The sequence below is a fragment of the Lacerta agilis genome, chromosome Z (assembly GCF_009819535.1).
Source record: "Lacerta agilis isolate rLacAgi1 chromosome Z, rLacAgi1.pri, whole genome shotgun sequence".
In the NCBI taxonomy this organism is placed as follows: Eukaryota; Metazoa; Chordata; class Lepidosauria; order Squamata; family Lacertidae; genus Lacerta; species Lacerta agilis.
In genome coordinates this window covers 37,469,150-37,493,139 of record NC_046331.1, presented here as the reverse complement: position 1 = coordinate 37,493,139, position 23,990 = coordinate 37,469,150, and the positions used below count along the sequence as shown (strand labels likewise).

Sequence of the window (23,990 nt, the reverse complement as noted above, 5' to 3'; positions counted from 1 at the left end):
GGATAAGAAGCAACTCAACTCATTTGGCTGGTAGACTGCACCTCGGGCGGGATGCTACATTATCCGGAAGCGGTTGCTGCTCGCGTTCTTCTTCCCAGGGGACGCCTCGCAACCCCCACCCCACCCCCCAGAGGCCAAGTACCTGCCCAGGGGCATTGCCGCGCCCGCCCATGAAATCTAATAGGGGAGCTGTCCGCTCCAATAAAACTCGGCGCCGTGCGATGGGCGGCTAGTATCCATGGAGAGCGCCCGCTCCTCCGCCGCCCCCGCCCTGCACTTGCCCACCTCTTACTTCAACGACAGCATCCTGGACAGCCGGAGCCCCGACGCGGGACACCACGGTGAGCGGCGGGGGGAGGAGGAAAAGGATGCGGTACCGGGGTGATCAGTGACGGGGCCCCCTTCTTCCAACTCGCCCCGTCCATCAAGAGGGAGAAGAGGGGTTTTAGGGAGACCCCAGGAATGCCACTGGGCACATCGGGGCTGCGTCGGGGTACGTGTGGTTTTCTGTCCGGCGCTGCAGGCAAGGAACTCCAGGGTGGGAAAGGTTGCTAGAATTCTGACTTGGGGGGGGGGGGGCAAAACCTATTCGCTCATCTCCACCTGCACCTGACTAGGCTCAGCTGTTATCGCCGCTGCCGCAGCCCTAAACGCAAATCCTAAATAACTTTGCAGCCAAGTAACTCCATCAAAACCCCCGCGTCCCCATACCTTACGTAAGCGCAAGTGAGGCTTCAGCCGGACTTTATTCCGTACTGTCGGGGTTTGCGCAGACTTAAAATACACCAAAACTGTCCTATATCCTGCCCTGAACAGCGTACATCACTTTTAGTTCCAAGCCTAAATTTTACTTTACTGGCCTATTTGCCGTGGGTGTTAACTAGCCTTTCTCCTATCCCGCTGAACTCCACGAAGCTTTACTTCCAAGTAAACGGAGCTGCGGCGGGGGTGTGGGTGGCGGCGCGCGCTTTTCCAGGACGCGATCCTAACCCCCGTTTCACTCTCCGTATTGACTCTCCAAGGGCAGGCACGGACGCGATTCTTCCCTCGCTTCTCCCCCTCCACTCACAAAAATTCTCCTTTCCCCCTCCTTACTCCTGCAAGCCGGAGACCCCGTCGAGCCGCCGAACCCACCCCAGGCCCATCTGATGGCGGAAAATATGCCTCCAGAACTCCCGGCGAGGAGCGGCGCGGACAAGGGGAAGGGAGAAGAGAAAGCCGGCGGGAGCGGCGATTCAAACATCCCGGCGCAGAACGCGGCAGTCAACGCCGTCGAGGCTCCTGGGCCAGCGCAGCTGAAGAAGAAGCAGCGCCGCTACCGGACAACCTTCAGCAACTTCCAGCTGGAGGAACTGGAGCGCTCCTTTCGCAAGTCTCACTACCCCGACGTGTTCACCAGGTAGGCTAGGTGCGCCTTCGGTAGTGGGAAGCACAGGTGGGGCCCATTTGCACTATCCGTCTAAATCAGGGGTAGGCAACCTAAGGCCCGTGGGCCGGTTGCGGCCCAATCGCCTTCTCAATCCAGTCCTCGGATGATCCAGGAATCAGCTTGTTTTTACATGAGTAGAATGTGTGCTTTTATTTAAAATGCATCTCTGGGCTATTTGTGGGGCATAGGAATTCGTTCATTCCCCCACCCCCCAAAAAATAGTCTGGCCCACTACATGCTCTGAGGGACGGTGGACCAGCCCATGGCTGGAAAAAATTGCTGACCCCAGTCTAAATACATAGCTGTCAACTTTCCCCTTTTCTTGTGAGGAATCCTATTCGGAATAAGGGAATTTCCCTTTTTTTAAAAAAAGGAAAAAGTTGACAGCTATGCTAAATACCATGTTGGAACTGTAGTTCCATCCTTAAACGAAAGTGCCCAAGATTTGGGGAGGAGAGCCAAATCTAAGTCTGCTCTAAGTCTGGCTTTGGGGTCAATATTGTGGGCACTAACAGCCTCTCACCAGGGTTTCAGACGAGAAGTTCCCATCTTTTACTCGGAGATGCTGGGGCAGCGCTGGATTTAGGGCGGTGTGGGTGGTTCCCTTGCACAGGGTGCCTTGTCAAGAGGGGATGCAAACAAAATAATAATAATAATAATAATAATAATAATAATAATAATACTTATATCTATACAGGTACCTACTGAGAAGATCCATTTTTAAAAAAAACTGTACCAAAAGAAATTGTTGTGAAAATGCAAAGGTTCCAGGTTCCGTTCCTGGCATTTCCAGTTAAAAGGATTTAGAGAGCATGCGATGGGGATGCCAGCTAGAACTGGTTAGAGCCAAGAATAGTAGGCAAGGTGAATAAACAGTCCAGCCTGGTACAGGGCAGCTTCCTATGTTTTATATGTCAAGGTTATTTATTGCATCATATGATCCCAAGCTCATCTTGCTAATGCTCTCCACTCCACCTCACACTGTACCTTGTTCAGCAATTGCTTATCAGGGACAAGCCAGCCAACCATTGCAGTTGGCGCATGTCACTCATTCCACACCTGTAACAAATTGGTCTTTTGGTGTGGTCGCACCTACACTTTGGAACTCCCTGGCTATTGCTGTATGCTTTTTCTTTCAGCACATGTTTAAAACGTTTATGTTTAGGTGAGCCTATCCAGACACACGGATTAAAACTCCATAACTAAAACAGGCAATGAAACAAGCAATTATATAAAGCATAACTAGGGGTGCCATCGGGGGGTGGGGGGAAGGACGGACCATGGCCCCCCCAATATTTTCAAAGAGGGAGCCAGCCAGCCCCCAAAATCCCACAGTGATCCTCAGGTTTCTCTTACACACAGCAGTGGTTTTTAGGAAGTCATTAGCTTGCACCAGGCACCCATTCTGGGGAGACCCAGTTTTCTGATACAGTTTTCTGAGTGCATGTTTTCTGAGTGCAGACCCAGTTTTCTGAGTGCATGTTTCCCTGCCCAAGCTGCTTCAGGTAGTGGCAGATGTTCTCCTGGAGACACTTAGCCTGGTGGAAGCTGTTTCCTGGTTCTGCTGGATCTCTCAGCAGCTTTTAATACCATTGCCCATGGTATCCTTCTGGATCATCTAGAGGAGTTGGGAGCTGGGGGTACTGTTATGCAGTGGTTCTGCTCCTTCCTCCTAGGCTGTGTCCAGAAAGTGATATTGGGGGATGAGTGGTGCATGCTCTGGTTATCTCCTGCTTGGACTACTGCAACACACCTCACATGGGGCTATCTATGAAGGTGACATGGAAAATACAACTAATCCAGAAAGTGGCAGTTAGACTGGTGACTGGGAGTGGCCGCCAGAACCATAGAACACAAGTCCTAAAGGATCTTCACTGGCTCCCAGTATGTTTCCAAGCACAATTCAAAGTGTTGGTGCTGACCTTTAAAGCCATAAACAGCCTTGGCCCAGTATACCTGAAGGAGCATCTCCACCCCCATCATTCAGCCCAGACAATGAAGTCCAGCTCCGAGGGCCTTCTGGCAGTTCCCTCACTGCAAGAAGTGAAGTTACAGGGAACCAGGCAGACGGCCTTCTTGGTAGTGGCACCCTGTGGAATGCCCTCCCATCTGGTTGTGAACAGGATCCATTCTGGAGGCCCGTTCGCAACATGAGCAGAGCGCAACCTGAAGCACTGTGTCTGCGCATGTGCGCAGCATGATTCTGCACATGCGCAAAGTCCAATTTTGCGCTTCTGCGCATGTGCGAAGCACTGAACCTAGAAATAACCCATTCCGGTACTTCTGGGTTCAGCGCATTCGTATCTTGTGACGAATGCAACCCGCAGCAAACACAACCCGAGGTATGACTGAATACAACTTTTAGAAGACACTTGAAGGCAGCCCTGTGTTGGGAATCTTAGGGTGCTTGACATTTTATTATTTTTTATATGTGTTCGAAGCCGCCCTGAGTGGCTGCAGCAACCCAGCCCAATGGGCAGTGTACAGTCATACCCCGGGTTGCGGATGTTCGAGTTAAGAACGCCCGCAACCCAGAAGTGTTTCCGGAGCGTGCGCAACCCACGCGCGATCCCCAGATGCACAGAATGCTTCTGCGCATGAGCAGAAACGCTCCAATCACGCTACTTCCGGGGTTTTCGGGGGGGGGGGCGTTCGTGTTACGCACGCCCGTCTGGCAATGACACAGGGTACCACTGTATAAATAAAATGATTGTTGTTGCTGCTGCTGTTATTATTATTATGTGAGTCAGCCCATTGGTCCACCTTGCTCAGTTTTGTCATCTCTGACTGGTAGTGGTTTTAGGGGAGGATCTTTACTTTCCCTAGTGAGGGATCAAACCAGGCACCATCTGCAGATGGTCTACCACAGGGCAATGGACCTTGCCCTCCACTATCCAATTCCAGTTGTGATGGGACTCCAGCCTCTGCTTTAGCAGATCTTGTACACACCATACATTTAAAGCATGTGGTTTCTCCAAAAGAATCCTGGGAACTGTAGTCTAACCCCCCACAGAGCTGCAGTTACCAGCACCCTTAGCAAACTATGCTTCTGAGGATTCTTGAGTGGGATCTGATGTGCTTTAAATGCCTTCCTCCACCTGTATCTGTTCCCTCGGTTGTCCCCCCCCCCCTGTAGATTGTAAGCTCCTTGGGGCTGAGACATAGCCCTCACATAAAGCAGGCCCACTGGTATCACTGTATACAGAATGCTGCAATAATCATGTTGAAAATGCATTTGTTTCTCCTTTGGCAGGGAGGAACTTGCAGGGAGGCTGGGCCTTAATGAAGCCAGAGTTCAGGTAAGATACAGCTACTTCAGGTAAGCTGCCCAGAGTGGCTGGGGCAACCCAGTCAGGTGGGCAGGATACAAATATAATTGTTATTGTTACTGTTATTATGTTTCCGTGTGCTCTGGCACTCGTCACAATGTCCCGTTGCTCCAGAAGCGGTTTAGTCATGCTGGCCACACGACCCGGAAAGTCCACATGCTGGCCACATGTGGACAAACGCTGGCTCCCTTGGCCTGAAAGCGAGATGAGCACCACAACCCCATAGTCGCCTTTGACTGGACTTAACTGTCCAGGGGTCCTTTACCTTTTACCTTTTACCTTATTACATACGCATATTTTATAGTGCTAGGTAATCAATGTCTGACTCTGAATGTGAGAAATAGAAAAGTGAATCAACCACTATGCCAGATCTGGATGTTACTGCTCTTTTGCTTGTTTTCAGAATGGAATGGTGGTGGGAACTGTAGAAATGTCTCACAGGTACAAACCAGCCTTACCTCCAGGGCTTTTTTTTTTCTTTTTCTCGGAACTCACCAGAACTGCGTGCCATTGGCGTTCTAAGAGAACAAAGGGGGGGGGGGTTCATGGCGAGTTCTGGCACCTCTTTTTCAAGAAAAATAGCACTGCTTACCTCAATCCCTCACAACAGCTCATGCTCAGCCCCCCCCCATTCCCCCTAACTCCTTTCTCCTTTGCTGACACATCAATGACTCCGTTACAGAAAAGTTGTTGTTGTTAGTTCAACTAAGGCCCCATCTTCTTCACTGTTCACTTAAAGCGGTATCCTACCCCTTTAAACAGTCATGGCAGAGCCGTCTCATCCATAGAAGCCGGTGGCGCGGTGCGCCAGGGCGCGGTGCGCCCCAGGGGCGCCCCCGCGAGCCCGCCGGCATACCGGGCTCCCCCTCCCCAACCAGCCCCCGCCCCCACGGGCAGGCGGGCACTCGCGCGCCGGCGGGCGGGCTGTAAGCCGCCCGCCCTTGCCTCCCAGAGCCCCAGCTGGAGCGCTGGAGCGGCGCGGGGCTTTGCGCGACCTTCCAGCACTCCAGCTGGGGCTCTGGGAGGCGAGGGCGGCCGGCTTGCAGCCCGTCCGCCCGCCCGCCGGTGCGCGAGCGCCCGTCCGCCCGCCCCTCATCAGCGCCTGCTCCAACGCCACGCCCCTCATCCCCCGCTCGCCCACCCCCCCTCCCGAGGGGCGGCCAGCGCGGGAGGGAGGCGGGCGGAGAGGCGGCAGGCTGGGGGCGCCGAGGGATCGCTGCGCCAGGGCGGCTGATCCCTCTAAGACGGGCCTGAGTCATGGCTTCCCCCAAAGAATCCTGGGAGCTGTAGTTTGTCAAAGGTGCGCTGAGAATTGTTAGGACACCCCAATTCCCCTCACAGAGCTACAATTCCCAGAGTTCCCTGGGAACAGGGATTGATTGTTAAAGCTCTCTAGGAATAACTTGCAGAGGAAGTATGCAGCCAAGGAGAAGCTTTGAGCTGGAGATAGTTCTGAGAGCCAGTCACAGGGTGTTGAGACAGGGTGTTGAGGGCCACATTCAGCCCCCTGGGCCTGAATTACCCCATCCCTGATTTAGATTTAATAAACACTTTGGTAGTTTACCCTTCAAAACTGACCTTTTTTGGTTAAAACCCAACCCAACTGAAGCCAAATCTTTATCACTTTAAATCGAACTTTCTCTTATTTCTCTATGTTTTTAGGGGTTCTCATATTTCTATGTAAGCCTCCTTGAGTCCCTGTCAGGGAGAATTATTATTATTATTATTATTATTATTATTATTATTATTATTATTACTATTATCATCATCATCATCATCATCATCATCTAGTCTGGGAATTGCTGGAAAATGCCCAGGTTGTATGGCAAAAATAAAATAAAATAAAATAATAAAATAAAATAAAAGTCCCCAAATTGGGGGGGGGGGTGTTCCCAAAAAAGATGGTCCCCCTCCCCACCCAAAAAAACTCAACAACTCTGGATTTTCACTTTGGGGAATATGGCAAACCTACTATTATCATATTATTCCAGTCTTCGGGGAACAGAAGGTAAGAAGAAGGGGGGTTGCTAGGGCAAGGACAAGAAACCTCCAAATGTTCTTGGACTCCAGTTCCTATCATCCCTAACCATTTGCTGGCTGGGGCTGATGGAAGTTGGAGTCCAGCAACATCTGGAGGGTGACAGGTTCCCTATCTCTGGCCTTGACAGATATACAGGAAATGGCAAGAACAGGAAATAAAAAGTGGGTCACCGCTCTTGGTGACGGGTGGAAAACCATTGGTCCATTATATTATTCCTGGGCTTTAGGCTGCAATCCTGTACACACCTGCCTGGCAACAAGTCCCATAGGACTCAAAGACGTACCTCTTAACAGATATTGCAAGGATTGCACTGAGTCAATAATAATGATGGGACAATAATGGAACTGTAAATGGAAGTGGAAAAGGAGACCCAGGTGGCGCTGTGGGTTAAACCACAGAGTCTAGGGCTTGCTGATCAGAAGGTTGGCGGTTCGAATCCCTGCCACGGGGTGAGCTCCTGTTGCTCAGTCCCAGCTCCTGCCCACCTAGCAGTTCGATAGCACGTCAAAGTGCAAGTAGATAAATAGGGAAGGTAAACGGCGTTTCTGTGCACTGCTCTGGTTGCCAGAAGCGGCTTAGTCATGCTGGCCACATGACCCGGAAGCTGTCTGCAGACAAACGCCGGCTCCCTCAGCCTATAGAGCGAGATGAGCGCCGCAACCCCAGAGTCGGACACGACTGGACCTGATGGTCAGGGGTCCCTTTACCCTTTACCTTTAAATGGAAGTGGTAACTATTGCTAATGCACTGCAAATCTCTCTCTCTCTCTCTCTCTCTCTCTCTCTCTCTCTCTCTCTCTCTCTGAAGGTTTGGTTTCAGAACCGAAGGGCAAAGTGGAGGAAACGAGAGAAAACTGAAATTTTAGGGAGCATGCCGAACATGGCCTTGACACATCCCTTGGGTGTGTACTTGGACATGCCATTCAGTCAAGCACCTTTCCTCGACTCCATGTGGAGATCACTGCCAGTCTCGCCCATGGCTATGCCAGCTTTGGCACCACCTTTCGGCCCACCAGCCTTTACTCCCTTTGGCCTCACCTGGGCGTCCGTATTCCAGAATCCAGTTATGAGCCCCCAGTTTGGAGGGTAAGAATCCAATAAATACGAAGGTTGCATATTGAGATTAAAATGGGAGAGTGCACATCTGACTGCCGGATCCTGCATAGAGTGAGGCATGCTTTTAAGTCACCTGATTTCAGTGGGCTTTGCTGTGTCTTAAGCAGAGGCGCTGCAAAGGAGTCTTTTGCATAGAGCCCTGGTTCTCCCACTTCTACCCTCATTTTTTTAAAACATTATTTTGTTAATACCAAATAGATAAGACAATAATTATTTTTTATACTTTCCTTTTCAAAGTCAGTCTAGATTTGCATCTATATGTATAGATTAGCATATGTAAATTTGTGTCCTAGGCCCATACCCCACCTATAAGGACTAAGCAAACTTGCTGGTCTTAAACTCTGTGCAGCAGTGGTTTTCACCCAGTGTGCCGTGGCACCATGGGGTGCCTTGAATGATAGTCATGGGTACTGTGGGCAACACTGGCCTCTGTCCCTCTTTCCATCTCTCCCTCATCTGATGCCCTCTCATGTCTCTGCCTCCCAAAGGCTTGCACAGCTGTTTGTTGCAGCAGCACCGGCTACAAGCTCCCCAGGCGAATGGTGCCTCTGGGGCTGGTCAGGGGGTGCTGGTTGCTAGGAGCTGAGGCAGCCTCAGAGTAAGCAAGCAAGTGGGTGAGGAATCCTAGCCAGCCAGCCCTTGCTGTTGGGAAATGGACAGAAAAGTGGGAGTCAGGACAGGCAGACACTGCACTGACCTTTATTCTGCTTACTGTGTGCAAGGCCTGCCTGGGACCCGAGTGCCTGGTGCTGAAGGGGAGCCTTTCCACCATGCAGGCCTGGGCAGCACCCGCTGCTGCCGCTTCTGCCTCCCAAGGTAAGGTGCTAGCCTCATGTTCACCTTTGGCCTGTCTTCATTGGGCCGCTAAGACTGCAAGCATCCTCCTCCCAGGCCCCTGAGGGGCAGTGTGAGGAGGCACCTCGCTTTGGAGCAGGGGTGGTGGCAGTGGTTGCCTGGAGGAGAGGGGAGAGGAGGCTGGGGGATCTCTGCAAGGGAGGGTGAGAGGCTGCCAGCTCTGCAGGCAAGGGGTGAGATAGTGGGCTCCTGAGCCCCACAGGAGTGAGGCAGAAAGAATGTAGTTGGTCAAGGGAGCCGTAGACACAAAAAGGTTGAAAACCTCTGCTTTAGAGGATCGGGCTGTTATGCGTGCAGAAGGTCACAGGTTAAATCCTTGCAATCCCCAGGTAGGGCCGGTAAACATTCCCTGTCTGAAACATTGGAGAAATGGAGACATTCAGTGCAGGCAATACTGAGCTAGACGGACCAACGGTCCTATTCTGCCTAAGGCAGCTTTCTATGTCCATAAGAAGTACATCATTAGAAATAACAGTTTCTCTTAAAAGTTTCTTAAGAGAATTGTTATCAGTTCAGTAAAAAGAAAGAAAGAAAGAAAGAAAAAGAAAGAAAGAAAGAAAGAAAGAAAGAAAGAAAGAAAGAAAGAAAGAAAGAGCTCAGCTACTTACAACTAACGTTAAACATTAAAAACCCAGCAAGATAATGCCATAAGTCGAAATACGAACCAGAAATATAAGTAACAAAGAGTGTTGCGGCATCGTAAAGACCTAATAAATTTATTGTGGCATAAGCCTTCATGGGCTCCAGTTGCCATGTTAGACAACAAAGTTCTTCAAAATTGGGTGCCCTGTCCTACACTGAGCTCCAAAGCGTAGCAGTGTAAACTTGTGAAGATACTTGTATTGGTCCACTGGAATATGGCTCCCTGCTCCTCTGTACAGCTTGAAGGTTGCCTCCAAACCACCCTGTTTCAAAAGCAGGTTGCCATGCAGTGGAGAAAATCGGTGGTTTTGAAAAAAGAGCCCCATTTGGCTTCCTGAATTTATTTATTTTTAAAAAATTGAAGTTCTTTTGACCAAGAGCCTAACTCATCAGGTCATTTTATTTATTTACTTGCAAATCAGGCCAGGCAGTTTAGAGTAGTACCCTTTGACTCGTTTCATTTGTCTGTGGTACAATGGCCATTACGAAACAGGATGTACAAGTATCTACAATCACAAATTGGTAGCAGATCTGAACTCCTGTCAGGACAAACATGAGGGAAGCAGGGACTGAACATAGCACTATCATATAATGCCAACAATATATATAACACTACTAATCGTTATAGATACAAACCAAGATTAGCGACAACATTAAAAAATACTGTTTTGGATGGTCCTTTTACAGCAGACATCCTTAGACAACGGCAGTGCAAAGATTCTATCATCCTTAGAGCATCAATACAATATTCTAACGGAGAAAAAAGTATTTAAAGTAGTTTTTTTCCAAATAAAAGACATAAGATTAACAGTGTAATCCTATATCTCAGAAGTAATCCCCATCAGATTGAAATGGACTTCACCATCAAATAAATGTGTGTGCGCGTGTATGTTCCCACCATGAGAGAATGTTAGAAGCTCTTTTGAGGAAGGAGTCAAGTGACACGGAGCACACAAAAGTGGGCTTGGTACCCAAGGAAGTAATAAGCCAGGCTGGCACCAAGGATCAACATCACTGGGCAGCAGCCAAGACTCACATCCCAGCCAAGGAGCCACTACCAGCTCAAACAGCCCACACCCCACCCCACAACCTGCTGTTCCTCCACATTGGCTATTTGCTGCTGCTTCTGTCCCCTCATACCCAATGATCCATGCCACGCAGGAGTAAGGGGAAGGAGCAGTTTTCAGTCCGTTCATCGTGCCTCTTTTCCCACTAGGTGGCTCTGCAAATTGGAGCAGAGATCCGAGTGAAGAGACAGTGGCGGTAGCTGCAATGCTGGAAATAAATGTCAGGGATGGGGGGAATCCAGACTGGGAGAACAGCGTGGGGTATATTGGGTTTTAACTCTTCCATACCCTGTTGAAGTCATCCCTCTATCCCTGGTATTTGGGGGGGGGGGCGAGCAAATTGAAGGGGGTTGTTGTTGTTGTTTGCAAATAGTGTAGCTCAGGAAGCCCAGTCCAGATTGGGATCACAGCAGACAGCAATGGGTTAAATTTCCTTGCCACCCACACCAGGATCCCAACCCAGACCAGGCCTTCTCTTGCCTACATTTCACTTTGTTCACACAATTGCCGGCATATCGGTGCCTAGCCAGATGAGGCGCCATTTGTGCAACTGGTCTGTTTTAAAGGGCCTTGTGTTCCTCAGCAGCACCGGAGGGGGTGGGGGTGGGCAGGGAACCAAGCACACTCCCAGACCTGTAACTCCCCTCCCTCAACTATGGTCCATGCGGTTATTCGAAGAAAATGCACACTTTCCTCATACAAATTATAACTGGGTGACAAACTGGAAATTAAAATAAGGCTGTAGTTTAAAGCTTGCTACCTGAAAAGTTAACTCCATCAATATCAATAGGATTTATTTCGGAGACAAGCATATGTAAAGCTGGAGCTTGGGAGCAAAACACACTGTTATTCCTCTTCCAAATCTCCTAATAACATGGGAGACAAACTTCTCCCAAACCACACACACACAAAAGTTCCTTGTTTCTTCAATGAACCCCTGTTTTTCTGGCACCACCACTGTTTATGCTAGCTTTTAAAACAAACTTTTTATTAAATCATCATCCCATTCATCTGTAGCACCATGGACTTAACTTGGCCTGCAACCCCCACCTGGGAAATGAGCCTAAGAGCCACAACAGTTTAGTACTTTGGGCAGGGGGGCAGTTATCATTGTTCCTTTTCTCCTCAACATGTGTAACATCTTGCTTCACGAGTTATGAAAGACTCTAAAGCTTACTTATTATTTCGCGACACTTTGGTTGATCATGACAAAGGTCTTGCCTAACTGCAGGTTTTGGAGTTTAACATATATATCAAATTATTTGCTCGTAATAAGCCACCCCAAACTATAGGCAAAGCAGGATGGAACACTCTTAAAAGAAAGGAGATTTGGAGCAAATCTACCTTTTGTCTAGTGCCCTTCTGTCCTCCTTTGTTTCTGTAGGAAGCAAATGTTGTCCCTTAAAGTAATTGATATTGACCTTCTCTTTCTTCCCCAATGAATATAGGTTTTTCGGCGGGTTAACCCCCCTTATGACAAGTGGTTTGGCTTCAATCAAAGCGCCCGAACCCCCAGCGGATTCCGTTGTGATGGCTGTTGCTGATCCCACCTCAGCTGAAAGGAGAGCTTCAAGCATTGCAGATCTGAGACTTAAAGCAACAGAACACTCCGAAAAAATTCCTGGGCCCACTTTCGCTAGCGCCAACAAGGATCTTTGTTAGCCGCCTTCATTTGGCGGACTTGCACTCTGTTCTGAGCCTAAAGGGATCCAGCTGCAGGGCACACCTCATGATAGGTGATATTTGCTGTCAAAATGCATTTTCTTGCCTGTAGAAAATCAGAATGCTGATATGTTATGGTAACTTAATACGTTGCATCTATTGTCACAGCTGGAGCACTTAAAAAAATAAATCCTTAGATATAACATGGACTTGTTACATACAATGAACAATTATAATAAAATCCTAAAAGCAGAATGGATGTAGTTTGGATTTATTTTTTAACTGTGGGTCCTTTGTTTCAGAGTTCATAGGGAATCACGCATGCATGCACCCATAGCACAGGGGAGCCTTCTCTGCCCTCTAGATATTAGGCTACAGCTCCCATCCCATCATCTCTTAAAGTTGGCCATGCTGGTTGGAGCTGATGAAGCCCAACAACCACTGGAGTCATTGGACTGCGACAGGTGCAGGGGCTAAGAGATACAATTCTATGCCTGCTCACTGCCCTTTAGATGTTGTTAGAATCACATTGGCACCCTTTTTCCAAAGGCTACCCCTGTAATAGTAAATAAGGCCGTAGCTCTGTGCACGCTTAGCTGGGAGTAAGCACCAAGGTATACAATTAGGAATCACTTCATGCATAGGATTGCACTGTGGGTTTCCTTCCCCACTCTGTTGTTTTTCAAATAGATTTCTGCTGAACTTTTTTTTTAGTGTTATAATAGAAACAAGAAGCCGCCACCGAGACCACATAACACCAGCCTTGAAAGACCTACATTGGCTCCCAGTACGTTTCCGAGCACAACTCAAAGTGTTGGTGCTGACCTTTAAAGCCCTAATGGCCTCGGGGTAGTATATCTGAAGGAGCGTCTCCACCCCCATCAATCTACCCAAACACTGAGGTCCAGCGCCGAGGGCCTTCTGATGGTTCCCTCACTATGAGAAGCCAAGTTACAGGGAAGCAGGCAGAAGGCCTTCTCAGTAGTGGCACCTGCCCTGTGGAATGCCCTCCCACCAGATGTCAAAGAGAAAAACAACTACCAGACTTTTAGAAGACATCTGAAGGCAGCCCTGTTTAGGGAAGCTTTTAATGTTTGATGAATTGTTGTATTTTAATATTTTGCTGGAAGCTGCCCAGAGTGGCAGGGTATAAATAAATTATTATTATTATTATTATTATTATTATTATTATTATTATTATTATTATTATTAACAAAATACAACATAGCTTGAACCATCTCAGGATACCATCTCAGATACCAAAGCAAGCACTGAGCCAGTTGGAGAAAAAATTTAATTAGCTACATGAGTTTGTCCAAGGACCTAGGTGACTTTGTGGAGTCAGTCCAGAAAGGAAGGTGACCCAGTGGCAGTTGACGTGTCTTCCCCTCATTTTGGCATGGGAAATAAACCGAAACCAAACTTCCCAAAAAATTGTATTTTCAGGTTTCCCCTCTGGTCCATCTGCATTCTTGAGTTAATTTATCATCCAATGCTAACTGCCAAATCCTTGCACTCCACACCTTGACAGTGAACTTCCAAGATTTAAGACTACAGTATTCATTAATAGGATTGGTTGCAAGTGTGCACTATGATTCTGGAAGGTAAGATCCCACAAATGCAATGAACACACTATGAAAGCCATTCCTTCTTGGGTTTACCTCCCCATCTGCAATAGGGGCATACTTTATAGGGGTGTAGTAAGGATAACTGGGTAATGGAGGAGAAGGATTTTGAGTGTCAGATAAGACAAGCCCCCTAGAAAGTTGTTGCCTGCTAGAAGGTGAAATCTTCTAGCAGGCAACAACTTAGCTGCAACCAATTTAAAGACCTTTCTTAACAAAACCAAGGCACATACTGCTCTGTTTTTCCCCATTGCAGATTTTCAACTTTGCTTTTCAAGGATTCGTTCTCTGTTCCTAATGCCTTTTAAGAGGAAAACTTTTCCACTACTAATGCTTTGGAATTGATAAAGCCATAGAAGGGAAGATGATATAACTGCCCAGAATATCCTGTTATCACTTTTAACTTGTTGAAGACACAGTTTACATGGTTGGGGTACCCTGTGACAAATCTCAGAGAAAATCAGCCCTAGTCAACCTATCCTCTTGGGTTTTAGGCTGCTATGAGCTCAGAGATTTACCCAGCCCAAATAGAACAAGCTTCACACCCAAGGTCTAACCATCACATGCTCCTTTAAGCTTACCAAAGCATGGCCAGTGGGAAAGTACCAATGGTGGGGTTGGAAGTCTGATGACAGGATGGCTGTTGCCTTATGCAGAAGCCTTTCATTTTTCTCAGCGTCCAAAGAAGAAAGCCAAAGGGGGGCACTCACTAGATGGGCCACATGCTATTTTTCAGCCTCACCTACTTCACAGGCTTGTGAGGACAAGAAAGGGGGGAGGAAAATACTGCATGTCACACTGGATGAAAGCTAAGATATAAACATAATGAATAAACAAACAGCCATAGCTCAATCCCAAACCTGTGTATTCGTTAATGCCAAGGAACTCAATAGAATTTGCACCCCAGGAACTTTACTGAGGACTGCAGGCTTCAAAAAGTGCTATGCCAGCTTTCCTGGAAATGGTGCCTTCCGACTGTTGCTGGACTACAGTTCTCACTGGCCCACCAACATGGTCAATAGGGATAATGGGAGTTGTACAGGTGAAACTCGAAAAATTAGAATATCGTGGAAAAGTCCATTTATGTAAGCAATTGTTTTCATTAGCTACTGGAGTTTAATATAAGAGATAGACTCATAACATGCAAAGCGAGATATGTCAAGCCTTTGCTTGTTATAATTGTGATGATTATGGCGTACAGCTGATGAAAACCCCAAAGTTGAAATTGTTAATTTGGGGCTCTCATCAGCTGTACGCCACAATCATTACAATTGTAACAAATAAAGGCTTGACGTAGCTCGTTTTGCATGTCATGAGCCTATCTCATATATTAGTTTCACCTTTTAAGTTGAATTACTGAAAGAACTGAACCTTTCCACAATATTCTAATTTTTCAAGTTTCACCTGTAGTTCAGCAACATCAGAAAGGTCAGGAGTTTCCCAGCCCTGTGCTATAGAAATCCTCAAATGACTTCTGTTGGATTAAGAAATAAGAAAACCAAAGTGCCCACAATGAGTAACCCAAGTTGGCAGAAAGGTCAGGAACAGGGGCATAGCATGGGAAGGCACGGGGGGGGGGGTTCCCTGGGCGCAAAATTGTTAGGGGCTATATCTGAAAGACCCACTCTTTCCCTGCAGACCCTCTCAAGTGTTAAGATCAGCAGGTGGGGCACTCTTGATAGTCCCACCATGATCAGAATTGTGGAGGATGATTGTCATTTCTGACAGGAATTCCCTCCACACAGAGATTTGTCCAGCATCGTCATTGTGTCGCCTCAACCATGTGCTGAAGACATTTATGCTGACATTTTGATGTAATTCAACTGGGACTCCTATCACCCCTGACCATTGCCACTGCTGGCTGGCCTGATGGGAGTTATAGTCCAGCAACATCTGGAGAGTGTCGTGTCAGCTACCAGTGATTTAGGATACAGGTAGGTAGCCGTGTTGGTCTGCCATAGTCGAAACAAAATTAAAAAATTCCTTTGCGTAGCACCTTAGAGACCAACTAAGTTTGTTCTTGGTATGAGCTTTCGTGTGCATGCACACTTCTTCAGATACACATTTAAGAGACTGTGACAAATGGTGGGTGACTTAAGCTTTTCTGGTTCTGGTTCAAAGAGCCCATTGCCATGTTGCAATCCTTCCCAGTCATAGTCACCCCACAGTCTCACACGCACCAGAGTGCATACACACACACACCAATCCAAATAGCAGGGGGTTAGACATGGAGGAGAAATCAGATTCTGTTTGCATTTAAAGCTGAATTTATCAGATTTGCACTTTATGAAATGATATGAGAACCATAACATAGCCATCCTTCAAAATTTGCACTAATCTAAACTTTACAATTGTGTTCTTCAGCCAATGTTCAGAGAAATGCATATACATTAAGGGTTAGTGTGCATAAGAATGAACAGCCTTGTGAAAATAACATACAAAAAGGTATTATATTTGGGGATGTTGCTTGAAACAAGGTGTACAATAGTAAAAACTGCATTTTAAAAAGTGCTTAATTAGGAGAAATTCACACTAAAGTGCTGGAGACTTTTCATGACTTTACAAATTGCTGCAGAAATATGGATAGATGAATTTAAGAGAGGAGAAATTAGAAAGTGAGAGAATCAAAACTGATGGACCCACAGGCAAACACCTGCCCTGCACCTGTGACCGCACCTGCTCTGGGCATAAATGTTTGCCACTCTTAACTATATAAAGGGATTGATGAAACTGTCCATTTCAGTTCTCTAAGTTTCTCATTTTTCTATTCTTAAATTCAGTTTAAATTCTCAAAACTTCTGCAGCAATTTAAAGAAGAAGAAGAAGAAGAAGAAGAAGAAGAAGAAGAAGAAGAAGAAGAAGAAGAAGAAGAAGAAGAAGAAGTTGTTTTTAGGGGACGAGGTGTCAGTACTCACCATGAAGTTGTAACAGTAAATGCCACACTTTAAACATTTTGGGGGAAGGAAGTGCCAGTATTGCATACCCTTGAGTATCCCCAGAAAATCATCATCATCATCATCATCATCATCATCATCATCATCATCATCTTGCATTGCAGAGGGTTGGGCTAGATGACACTTGGAGTCCCTCTACAGTTCTATGAGTCTATGAAAATTACTCCACATTTTAGTGCCAATTTCTTGTATGCAGTCTCGACTAATATATACATTTTGCAGGCATTTTATCCTAATATTATGCTTTTTATGTTGCTCTCACTAATATATTCATTGTAATGCACACTTTCCAATAATATATGATTCTTCTTCTTTTTTGCAAAAAAATTGTTGCAGAACTGCATTCCAAAATTTGCATAAGGGCAAATCTCAAATGGTTGTGTTTCCATTCTCATGTTGTTCCAAAAAGTGCAGATTTGATAGATTTGGCTTCAAATGTGAATGGAACTGGGTTTCCCACTCATCCCTACTCCATTCCTAACCATGTGAAACACTGGCATGACTATGGTTTGCGTGGTCAGGCAGAGTCCCCCAACCCCCCCCCCCCCAGGCAGCCCCTGAGCGGAATAATGACACAAGACAAGGTTCTATGGGATTAAAATTGGCCACAACTTTATTAAGATTCAGATGTAGGGAGACCTCGGCTCAGGCTTTGGGCGTTTATCCTTCCCAGCCCCCCCAGCCGGGGAACTGGGTAAATTCAGGGTTATCCAGCATGTGGAGGGGGGTTGGGCTAGCTCTGGAGAACATATGTTCAAGCAGATAGCCCGCCCCCCGCCCCCCTGTTCGCCACCGCTGGAGGAGGAGGGCAATGACAACCTCTGAGCGTATGGCCATTGCCTCCCCTGGTTTGTGACTGTGCTTGCGCAGCAACACTTTAGGTTCAGCTGGAGAAATGGGTGACTGCAGAATTGCACGTGTTTGATCCTTTCCCAGAAACCAACCACCCCCATAGCCCTGAACACATATTATTTCCAAAAGGTAAATTATGAAATCATTGCATGCAAGAAGAGAGGGAGGTGCATGGCAAAGGGAGGTGGAAGGGAGAGAACGAGAGATGGAAGAGGGAGAACGAGAGAATGTGTGAATAATAAGCCAGGTGTTTGAAGAGGAGACAAAAGCATGAGCACAGTAGGGTGTTCAGACTCACAAATCTGCATTGAGAAAGGAAGTATTCATGAAGAAAATTAATTTAAGAAGTATGTCGCTCAGGTTCTGAGCCCGTTAAGTCCCTTTAAAAAACAGATTAGCAATTCAAACTTCTTCTTTTTTATTCTAGCAATCTCTTAAACAATTAGTGCAGTAATTGGAAAAGGGACTCTTAAGATTCAGATACAGATGGAGATAAAAGACTTTCCACCAAGGGCTTTTTGTCTTCGTTTTGTGAGCTGCAGGGATGCACCTGCCTTTAACAATCCGTGGGACCAAAGCGCTGAAGGAGGACACTGAATAGGGGCAGGGGTAGACTGAGCCACAACGGCATACAAAATTACTTAATTCACTTAAAGTTGCCATAATTGTTTTGATAAGGAATGCACGAGGAATCCTTTCATTGAGTGGTTGCTGTTACATGTAAGTGACCACCTTGCAAAGTGGTCTGCACAAAATGAATTTTGGGTGGGTGTGGTTTCCCTTTCTTTTGCATTCACCCTCCCCCCCCCAAATGATATACAGTGGTACTTCGGGTTACAAACACTCAGGTTACAAACGCTCAGGTTACAGACTCCACTAACCTGGAAGTAGTACCTTGGGTTAAGAACTTTGCCCCAGGATGAGAACAGAAATCGTGCGGCGGTGGCACAGTGGCAGCAGGAGGCCCCATTAGCTAAAGTGGTACCTCAGGTTAAGAACAGCTTCAGGTTAAGATCGGACCTCTGGAAAGAATTAAGTTCTTAACCAGAGGTACCACTGCATGGGCTTTTAATTTAATACTCTTTTAGCTATTATGTGTCCTAGTCTAACTTGTTGAAAGGATTGACAATTGCTATTCCACTCGCTGGGTTTGGATTGCAAAGCAACTTTTATTTCATTTTTACATTTACCGTATTTTTCGCACTTTTTTCCTCCTAAAAATTAAGGGGACATATCTGTGCGTCTTATGGAGCAAATGGTGGTCCCTGGAGCCGAATTGCCCAGGGGCCAAAAGCAGATAGTGCTTTTTATTTTACAAAGAGAAAAGGGGGTGTTGAAAGGACCCCGCTCAGCAGCTGATCAGCAAGAGATCGGGAGAGAGATAAGAGTCCCGGCTCCCTTTCAGCCCTGCCCTCCATTGTTGAATGTGCTGCAGAGGGAGGTTGCTTGTTTCCCCAGCAACATGTGACTGGCTGATTAGATTATCTGTCTGGAAACTGCAGAAATGGCTCCCTTTCCTTCAGATGCTGCAGAAATGTGAGTTGAACCCCATAAAAATGAGGCTTTTCCTCTTTGCTTTTCCCCCTTTGCAAAAGGAGCTTTGCTTTTCTCCCTTTGCAAAAAAAAGCTGCAAAACGTTTAGCTGATCCTCAAAAAAAAAAACAAAAAACCAGGGCATTTAGAGGAGGAAAACCAGAAAAATATTTTTTCCCCTTGTTTCCTCCTCTAAAAACGAGGTGCGCCCTATGGAGTGAAAAATACGGTATGTCTCCTACATTTCAGTTACTCGGGGAGGGGGGCTAGCATTATTTTAGTGAAATAATAAAGCATCATCAGAACTCTACAATTTAGAAATAACGGGCAGTGCTACACTAAGGTGGAATTCTACACACATATTTTTTAAAAATGCTGTGTAAATGCTTAAAAAATGTTTTGAAAATTACATTGAATTTGGCATAGTTCATTGTCGCCATCTAGTGTCACCTATATTGCACTTTACAACACATTTAAAATGTTTTATTTGCAGCTGTATAGTCCTAAGTCCTGCACAGAGGAGACCCATTGACATTGATGGACCTCATTTAGTCATGCCTATTAACTTCAGTGGGTCTACTCTTAGTAGGAGTAGCTCTGGTTGCAACTCCAGCATCTCAAATAAATGTAGAACACTTCAACAGATCTTTACAGTGGTATAGCTTTTCAGGTTTGGGGTGCACAAGAATTTATAGCTCATCCACAATGACATTTGTCTTGCTACTTTCCCCCAGGAAAACCTGCTGTCAGGGAGCCAGCCAGCAATAAATCACACAGAGTAAGTTAAGTTAACTCTTTATTAGATTAAACAAGGTGTAACGAATCGGATCTAAGTTAAGGGATTTTCAGAAACCCACGATGTTTTATGAGTTAATGGGCACCCCAGTTCGAGTGGCAGATATCCCTTGGGAGGTGGGACATTCCACTCTTTAAAAGGAGGGAGCAGCCGTTAGAGGAGTGAGTGTGGTGACTGGAAGAAGGAGGGCGTGGGGCCAGGATAGTGGTGGGTAGATTAGGATAGGTTAGGATACGTTGAAGATGTGTATATGATGCTGAAAGAAAGAGTTTGCACTGTTATGAAACTAAGCTTATAAACCATTACTGAAACCGTTATGTTCTGAAAGAAATAAAGACTTCTTATTGTTGAGCTAAGAAAATATCGTCGTTCATTTGGTCCAGCGAGTTATGTATGCTCATGAGGAAGTGAGCTCAGGGAAAGGACAAAACTGACCTGCAGGGTGATAGTTTGTGTCTTGGAGTTTCCTCAGGAGGGGCTAGCGGGCAGAAACCCTGGTATTGCCACAGAGTTGCTAAGAGGGCTTAGCTAACTGATATAGTGAGGGATCTAATGAAAGAGAGACCCCGAACTGTAGGCAATAAGAGTTTAACCCCTGAAGCCCAGAGCAGAGGATATAACCAGCCACGGCCACTGGACAGGAAAACTCCCGTTACTAAGGGATCCCCAGATTATAGATAAAAGGGGATTGAAATAACAGACGGACCTCAGAGGGACAGGTGGGGTGGATTGAAATTTGACCCAGAACACCTGATTAGAAATTCACTTAGTAACAAGGGGAGAGTGTGAAGTGGAGGTTCGTCGCACAAGGTCTGCTCAAGAAACCAGGCCTAGTGAGCAGAGCAACTTGTACTGGTAGGTCTTGCCCCTATGAGGCAGTTGAGTAGGCAGAAGAGCCCTGTCTCCCCACAGCTGCCCAAATCTTCTCCTCCCCTGGGTCCTTCTCAAGCAATCAGAAACTACGCCAACACGCCTGTCCCTGCTCCTCCTTCTTCATACCTCTCGAAGTCCCGGAAGATCAAGGAGGAGGGGAGCTTGTTGCAGCAAGAAGGGGATACATCCTGGCTTCTTCGCCATCCTGGCTCATCTCTGCCTCTGGGCTTCCCTCCTCTCCTGCTTCTGCCTCTGATTCTGATTCTGGACTCACCCTGCTCCCTAAATCCTGTTGCCTCGTTAGCTTCTGACACCTCCTCCTCCAATTCCCCTCCCTCTTTTCCATTGGACTACTCATTGTCATCCCACCCCCAATCCCCAGCCTTCATTCCTTCGGGGTTCCCCAGCTGGTGCCTCCCACCATGTCTCTATGGCCAGCAGTCCATGAAACCCACTCTTTGCCACTGAACTGGAACAAATGCAAATTGGGTTTTCCATGGATTAACATTGGCTCCAGTTCAGCAGTAAAGAGCAAGTTTTCCCAGGGAAAGTGGCAGGCCACACAGAAAACTGCTTCAACTTGTGCTTCCTAGATGCAGGACAAGCAAAGTGTGGAGAAGCCCTGAATATGTTGCTAAATTTGTATCCCCCAAGTATAACAATTTGTAGGCAACTTTTACAGAATTCTTAGGTGTTACTGGTTTTAATTTTCTCCTAATCCTTTTTTTTAATGTTACCAATGAAAACTGTGTCGTTAGTGGGATATCTTGTAATTTCTGAGTTTCCTTTCCCCCTAAATATATGGAATCAAATCTATTTATTGATTAATTTTAGCATTTAAAAGTCTCTGTGCTGAACATCAATTAAAGCATGATTAGATTACCCTGGAAAATGCAGTTTAAAAATGAAGACCAATTTAGAAGAGGTCAATCTCGCTAAAGCCTGGTAGAAAAGGACAGTCTATACTGATTTTTGATGGGGGGGGGGGACTTAGCATATGTCCCTTAGAAGAGAGTTCCATAAAAGGTGTGCCACCTCCAAGAAAAAGAATTGACAGCAGCAGCACCCAGACCTCCATTGCTCCTGCCATTGGTTTTCTCCAACCCACAGAATCAATAAGTGCAGCTTTTCCTGCACTGCATCATTTCCGGCTACAGGTGAGCAGGAAGGGATACTGTTGTATGCATGCTCCACCCCAAAGAGATTGAAGGCATGCCAGGGAAAAGGGCTCACCTAGCATTTTGACTGGCAGGCTATTTGCACATTGCAAGAGGGGGGGAGCGCAGGTGCATGCCCAGGAAGGGGGCAGAGATTTCCATAGAAATCCAATATCCTGATATTTATTAAAACATAGAAATAATGGGGTTGTGTCCAGTGTTAGCCATGCTCACCAAAGACCCATTCACATTAATAGGCCTGAGTTGGGGATGTTCATTAAACTGAATGGGTCTACTCCAGTTGGATAACAGTTGGATGCAATCCAACGTATAGAATTTAAATAGGTATACGGTACATCTACTCAAAAGAGAGGAAACAGTGTGCCTGTCAAGATGCAAACAGCTGATGGGCCACTTCAAGGTCCTGCTCCCTTCCCCCCCCCCCAGTGATCATATATATTTAAGGTAAAGGGACCCCTGACCATTAGGTCCAGTCACGGACGACTCTGGGGTTGCGGCGCTCATCTTGCTTTACTAGCCGAGGGAGCTGGCGTACAGCTTCCGGGTCATGTGGCCAGCATGACTAAGCCGCTTCTGGCGAACCAGAGCAGCGAACAGAAATGCCAGAGCGGTACCTATTTATCTACTTGCACTTTGTGCTTTTGAACTGCTAGGTTGGCAGGAGCTGGGACCCAGCAACAGGAGCTCACCCTGTCGTGGGGATTTGAACTGCCAACTGATCGGCAAGCCCTAGGCTCTGTGGTTTAACCCACAGCACCACCCGCATCCCATATTTAACTATACACCCCTTCAAATAAAAAGAGGACTATCCCAATAGCTCTTGAAAAAAAGATTGTCCTCATATAATTGTGGAGTTGGAAGGGACCCCAAGGGTCATCTAGTCCAACCCCCTGCAACTAAAACACTCATGACAGATGGGCAGTGATACAAAACCTAAGAACAATGTTTTTTGAATTGCAATTTGAATTCCTTATAACTGCGTACAACTAAAACCAGTAAGAATATTCAATGCAACGGACGAGCCATCTCCAGTCTTCAGACACAAATCCTGATCCAGAGTTTATCTTTAAACCAGGGATGGGGAACCTGTGGCATTCCACCTGCATTTGGTCTCCCCCAGTCAACATGGCCAATGGTCAGAGTTCTGTGCAGTCTCTGGAATGCCCTTCCCCATGCTGGTCATGAGGAAGAAACAGCAGCAAGCTTTATAAACCTCCTAAAAGACCCATCCATTTGAGCAGGCATTCCCTGGCTCATAAAATTCATCACACCACTCTACTGTTTATTTATATTTAATTGATTGGTTTTTTTTATGGTTTCTCTGTTTTTACTGATGTATTTCTTTGTATTTTTGGTTTTAAATGTTGCATATATTGTATGTTTTTAGTTTACCATTATCTTACTGTGCTTAGGGATTTTGCATATTAAGTGGTATATACGGTAAATATTATTGATGATGATGATGATGATGATGATGAATAAATGCACAGACACGTTGAGCACATGAATGGCGTTTGAGGATCGCTGCTGGTCTGCATACCACAGTGTGGGAACTCATGGAATAAATAATAGTGTTGTCAGGGCCGTCTTTACCATATGCGCCGCCAGGGTGCAAAGATCTGCCCAGCGCCCCCCAATTTAGTGCTGTCCACGTCTACACCCAAGATATACTTCTCTGCGGTTGCAGGCAAGGCCATGGCGGCAGCGGCGGCGTCCTGCTCTTCCGAGTCTCACTGCTGTTGCCCCTCAAGAATCGGGCGCCCAAGCTCCAGAAGGGCGCCCAGCTTCACATCCAGGCGCTTTCAAAAGCTCCCCAGGAGGTGGAAGGAGAATAAGAGGGACGTAGCAGCTGTGCCAACGGCGGGCAAGAGAGCAACACCGCTCCATACAGGGCGGGACTCCGGGGAGGAGAAAGCGGCTAGGGCGGAGGCGGCGGCAGCGGCCGGCTTTGAAAATTATTTATTATTTCATAACAGGTAGATAGTTAAGAGCTTAGGTGGCTTCAGCAGAATTCAGCACCTGGGTGCCCCACACCCCTT

The 23,990-nt window shown here is 46.7% G+C and overlaps 1 protein-coding gene across 1 annotated transcript; it reads left to right on the top strand.

Annotated features, from left to right (window-relative positions):
• Positions 1 to 238: 238 nt before the first annotated feature.
• On the top strand, positions 239 to 23,786 carry ESX1 (ESX homeobox 1). Its single transcript, XM_033138273.1, has 5 exons — positions 239 to 341; positions 1,105 to 1,399; positions 4,683 to 4,728; positions 7,607 to 7,884; positions 23,639 to 23,786. The coding sequence occupies exons 1-5, from the start codon at positions 239 to 241 to the stop codon at positions 23,784 to 23,786; spliced, it is 870 nt and encodes a 289-aa protein (XP_032994164.1).
• The last annotated feature ends 204 nt before the right edge of the window (positions 23,787 to 23,990 follow it).